Source organism: Branchiostoma floridae, chromosome 6 (assembly GCF_000003815.2).
Source record: "Branchiostoma floridae strain S238N-H82 chromosome 6, Bfl_VNyyK, whole genome shotgun sequence".
Taxonomy (NCBI): Eukaryota; Metazoa; Chordata; class Leptocardii; order Amphioxiformes; family Branchiostomatidae; genus Branchiostoma; species Branchiostoma floridae.
In genome coordinates, this window is record NC_049984.1 from 11,553,912 (window position 1) to 11,559,320 (window position 5,409).

The window sequence follows — 5,409 nt, forward strand, 5'->3', positions numbered from 1 at the left end:
AGCTGAAGAGCTTAAACTTGACAATGTCACTTCCGCATTTGGTTGTAGATAAAGATGTTTATTAAACAGTACGACAGAAAGAAGACATCTTCCTACTTTTAGTATTTCAAAGTATCTGTGAAAAATGATCTTCGCATTAACGTAATGTGTATTGATATTCTTGACCAATGAATTTATTTTTGAATGTTACAATAAGGAAACAGCCACGTGGGTTTGTTTACTTCTGGTGTACCTTTAATTTCACGATGACTGGACATTTAGCAACTTCCCAATGAAAATTGTTTCATGAAATTCAGAGAAAAGATAGTGTTTTATATCTAGACGATAAACCATTTTGCCCAACCCAAGAGACAAATTCCATTTCTCTCCGAAAATGGTAGAATCCAAATTCCTCCATCGCATACGGATTTGTAGGGTAACCCTAAAGGAGATATGCCCTTTCCTGACATCTCTTCTAGCTAGTGCACTGTACTGTGAGAGTATTTTACTCAAGGTTTTTTTTTTTCAAAATATTGATGAGGATGTATGGACGGCAGAGCTCGAATTTATGTGCTATCACTATGTAATTCTCTGGTTTTCGTGGATAACATCACATATCATTAAAATGTTCCATAGTTCTAAGACCTAACACCCTTGACACCTGCCCATGTCCATCACTTCACCCTGTTTCTGTCAATTCTTTCCTAGTTCAAGCTTCCACGGCAAGTCTTGCACTTTCTGATGTAAGTTCCCTTGTCACACCTTTTTTCTATGCTTCACTGTTCCCTACATTCAGCAAACTTTTGATGCCTGTGCCCTCACATTTTGGAAAGAAGTATTCTATCATTAGACTTTTGCATGCTCTCTGAATGCCCCTTATATTCTTTTGCAATCAGTTCTGCTGATGACTTCAGTTTTTCTTTTTTCTTCACAGAGATTTGACCCAGCAGCAAGGTGAGTAAAGGTTTGTTTTAGGAAGTACTAGTACTTCTTGACTTGTGGCATAAAAAAATTCCTTTATACAGAGTGCTTTGGAGTCTGAATGTATTTTTGGAGTACTAACCCCTTTCTCCTAATTTGTAGATATGACACAGAGGCTGCTCTGAGTTCTCTGATCCCTGAGAAGTCGGATATATGGACTCGCATCTGTGAAGGTTCTGACGACATGGTGAGATTACCATACTAAGTGAAAGCGATATCCCATTGCCATTTCAAAACTGACCACTAGGAGGCACTTCTGCACAGTGCTCATACAATCATCAACAATACTTTGTAAAAGAGAAGAGGCATAGATTTGTTACTTTATCATAGAGATGTCTTACTCAATTGAACATTAAATTTGGACATACAAGCTTATTAGTTCTGTTGCTTTTTGAAAATAATTGAACAAAGACATTGTGTAATAATGCCTACATTGTATAATGTCCTTGCTTTGAAATAATCCTGTGAATCCTTTCTTTCCTCCAGCCTGCCCTGGTGAAGAATTGCCTGGTTGGATGTAACTTAACCATCCCCATCAGCAATGGGATCCTCAACACTGGGCATGGACAAGGCATCTGGCTGCTGGAGCACAAGAACTATGGAGGTACACAAACAAAACCCTGCATCAGTGTATGGATGTAGAAAAAACTGGTACACACTTACATGTAGTGTGTATAGACAAAGACTTAGTCTCTCTCGCTGGTTGTACATTTTTAGTAAACAGCATCAAGATAACTAATATTGCTTTAGGGTAGCCTGACTAAAATCTCGCCCCTAGCAGCCGGCCCTACAATTGCCGCTGCTCTAGGAGGGGGTCATTAACCCCAGCCACCAAGAGATTGTGGTAAACACATGCTAGCTTTAGGGCATCAGGAGAAAACTATGTATTACCTCAATGGAAGTCTGAGGGTACAAAAGTGCACCAGGCATTCACAAAGTGGCACAAACTGTCACCTGAAGTTGCAATGTTGCCATTTGGAAATTGGTTTGTGTATTGTTTCTTACCCATCTTGTGCTAAGTATTATTGGAGAACATCCTTTGTCGTTGTAAATTGCTTTTTGATGCATTTTAATCGTTGTACATTGTTTGTTAATCTAGTGGTAATACTGCAATTTCCAATGACCTGCTCATCTAGGTTTCAAACACAAATGCATCCCACATCAGTTTGACAGCAAGGGAGTTGGTGCAATTTCCTAGCATCATTTGGCACAGTCTAGTGAGCTAGTTGTGCAATCATGAATAAAATGCTGACCATCTTTCCTGCCTTCCCTCACTGCCAGGTGGCAGGAAGCTGGTGATCACAGTCCAGGGCATGTACAAGCCAACCTTCAACAAGCCTCTTGGGTCTCTGGGCCTATAAGTTCATCACATTCTACAGACAACTCACTTTCCTTTCAATTTTTCATACAAATTTTGCAAGCATCATTGGTAATTACCTAGAAGTAATCTTTGGAACCTTGCCAAAATATCATAAGCAAATAGATTTGTATCGAAACCATTGTTTTCTTACAAATAAAGGTGATTTGAAACTGTTTTCAAACTGTAGTGTACATAGACGAAGTCTTAGTCTCCCTCTTTGGTTGTTGATTACTGGTAAGTAAAAAGCATTAAGATGAAAAAAATACATTGTCATTGTGCAAAGTTTGACATTAGCATAAAAGTATTTTATTAAAGTGCATAAAAGATAGAGCTTTCCTTACATGTTTAAGTTAAGCAACAGTATACCATCCTTTCAAAAGAATAATACTATACTATTAGGCTAGCCCCTGAGGCATTGCCAAAAATAGCTTTCACCATGTTAATCATTATGTTGGAATATCGTACAGACAGTTTTACTATCCTGCAAGTAGATATGTGATCAGCGGTTAAGGTTGCTTATTTCCTGTTGTAACATTATCTGTTTTATTTATGAAACAACAGACCCAATTACTACAGAGACACAATATCACATTGACGGCCCATTTCCCCCAATTCAATGTCCTAACTGTATAAAATGTAGGGGTACTGCCTATCCTTCACAGTCTTTATTGTTAAGCATTATGCATAGCCTACATGTAGTAAAATCACAGGTTTTTCTGTCAGTTTATACAGAATAACATGGCTTAGTAATACTTGACATCAGAATTAGAGTAGAGATGTTTGATAGCCAGAAGACTTCCACATACTTCCTTTACAAAGTACATCACAGCAGATCACAAGTGTTAGTCCCTAACTGTTTCTATTTCAACAACTTTGCCAATGCAGGCTTGGAGACGACAGGACTTTGAGACAACAACATTTGGCACAACATTTATTCCCCATGTTGAGGCATTTCTGTGTCTGATTGTGAATTATTTACCTTCTTCCTCTACAATGACAAAGTTCTAAACCAGATTGAGTGGCTACGGGTTAAAAATTGAGATGCAACTTTGCACTCTGAGGGCCAAAGATGCAATAAAAATACTGCGCATGCAATACCAGAAGATGTTTCCTAATACAACTTGTCAAGCTTCAGGACAGGACTAACCACAATACAAATATTGTAGATAGATACTGTTAGATATAGTTCTGAGAAGTGTGACACATAAGAACATGTGGAATGCAAACAGAGCAAGTTCATCAGTCTCACAAAGTAGCAAGACAAGCATAACCTGTTAGAGAGCAAAACAACTTCAACTGTATCAAAAAAAGCCAGCATTTTATCTTTAAGATATATGTAAGTTTGCAACATACAGTGGAAACCGTTTCTTAACCTGGCAAAAATGGTTTGTTACACTTACACTTTGTTCAAAAGTTGCCAATCACAATCATGACTGTGGTTCATTTAAGTGTTAAAGCATATATGAGTAATACAGATCATACATTGGAATGAATAGTCATAAACATTTTACATTCTGAATTATCAGGTCTAAAATCTATTTACATAAATTCAATTCATATTAACCTATGCGGTACACTTACAGAAAATGATTACCACATTTAATAAAGATTTTAACAAATCATTGCAAAAATAACTGAATGTTTAATACAATTAGTAATGAAACGACCTAACTATGGAAAGTGTAAAGTGAGTGACCCAAAGAGGATCAACTGAAGTCGTAGCAAAAGTCGAAGTTAGGCGGGTCTGGAGGCATGTCCGGGGGTTTGTCAGGGATGGGGACATTCTCTGTGTCAAGCAGACGTAACTTCATGTCCATACTGAGCAGGGTTTCCACATCGTTCTTCATCTCTTCACTCACCATCTGTGGATGGAAACACAAATCATAAAGCACAGGAACAAGTGACATGACAGAAGGAAATGCTGGTCAATGTGATGCCATGAGGAACATTACTTTCTATGTGCTCTTAACAGTGCTGTAAAATTGGAAATGTTTGCTAAGGTATAATGTTCACAGTTTTCACAGTGACGATGATTTCATCCCCACAATCTTAAAATCTCCACAAAAATGTTTGTTCTGCTCTTGTCTTGACCACAAGCACTCTATTTTTAGCATGAGTACCATCCTCCATAGTGACCACTGGTTCAATACATTCCCTTGCTAACCAATGAGCAAGCGAAAGTATTCAGCCAGCAGTCACTATGGAGGATGGTACTCAGACAACTACTAGTATATTTTCACACAACAGCAAAATCAAATCCCTGCAAACTTGAAACAGTTTCACTCCTTCCTTTTGAGTTCTTAATAATCTCTTAGGGCCTCTTTCAACCATATGTAGTACATATGTATCTCATACAAAAGTATGCCTGTAAAGCTGATCCAATAGCAAAACCTACCTCTTTATCAAGCAAAGCATTTATCCCATCAGTCCAAATGGAATACTGAAACACAAACCATATTTGCTTTAATGCTAGACAGATATATAATATGTGGCAATATACTCAGAGTTTTACCAGTAAACATCCAGGTTTTAACATGTGAACTTCATATTTAAAAACAATACACAGAATATTCAGGCATTCATGGTATGTATATAATCTAAAACATAGTCTAAAGGACTCACGAGCGTCTCATTGGGTGCCACGAAGTCCAAGGACTGGTCAGGATCATACAGCACAGCAAAGGCCAGGGTAGTCACACCCTACATCAGGGAGAATGAGGCAAAGTCAACAACACATAAGGGGTTTGTCAGAAGAAAAAATTGAACACAGAAATCATTTTAGCTTTATGTGTACTGGACTTAACTCTGGCCACAAAACAAAACAAAACATAAGCTTTAATTTCCAGAGGTAATGTCATGAAAATACCTTTCTGTCTTTTAAGAACAGTGATGATTTCTGTAAGTGCTAAACCCATCTGCACTACTAGTGTTTCACATATGCAAGGATGCTACTGACCTTGGCTCTTCTGAAGTCCTTCATGTGAGGGCAGTCCTTCCCTGTCACAATGCCTTTGATCTCTGAAATAGGAACTAAAGAAAAAAATAAACTTTTGATCCAAAACGTGAATCATTGCGCATGCTACATCTCT

General features: G+C 37.9%; 2 protein-coding genes across 2 annotated transcripts in view; one reads left to right on the forward strand and one right to left on the reverse strand.

Moving 5' to 3' along the window:
• LOC118418045 (UPF0047 protein YjbQ-like) overlaps positions 1 to 2,515 on the forward strand; it is a gene marked incomplete in the record, with an annotated part of 2,744 nt that extends 229 nt beyond the window's left edge. The window contains 4 exon segments of the mRNA XM_035823852.1: positions 914 to 933; positions 1,063 to 1,147; positions 1,447 to 1,564; positions 2,242 to 2,515. Coding sequence (XP_035679745.1) covers positions 914 to 933; positions 1,063 to 1,147; positions 1,447 to 1,564; positions 2,242 to 2,321 — 303 coding nt within the window.
• Positions 2,516 to 2,603: 88 nt separating this feature from the next.
• LOC118418042 (engulfment and cell motility protein 1-like) overlaps positions 2,604 to 5,409 on the reverse strand; it is a gene marked incomplete in the record, with an annotated part of 37,717 nt that continues 34,911 nt past the window's right edge. Inside the window, 3 exon segments of the mRNA XM_035823849.1 lie at positions 2,604 to 4,182; positions 4,716 to 4,760; positions 4,943 to 5,020. Of these exon segments, the coding sequence (XP_035679742.1) occupies positions 4,027 to 4,182; positions 4,716 to 4,760; positions 4,943 to 5,020 (279 nt within the window).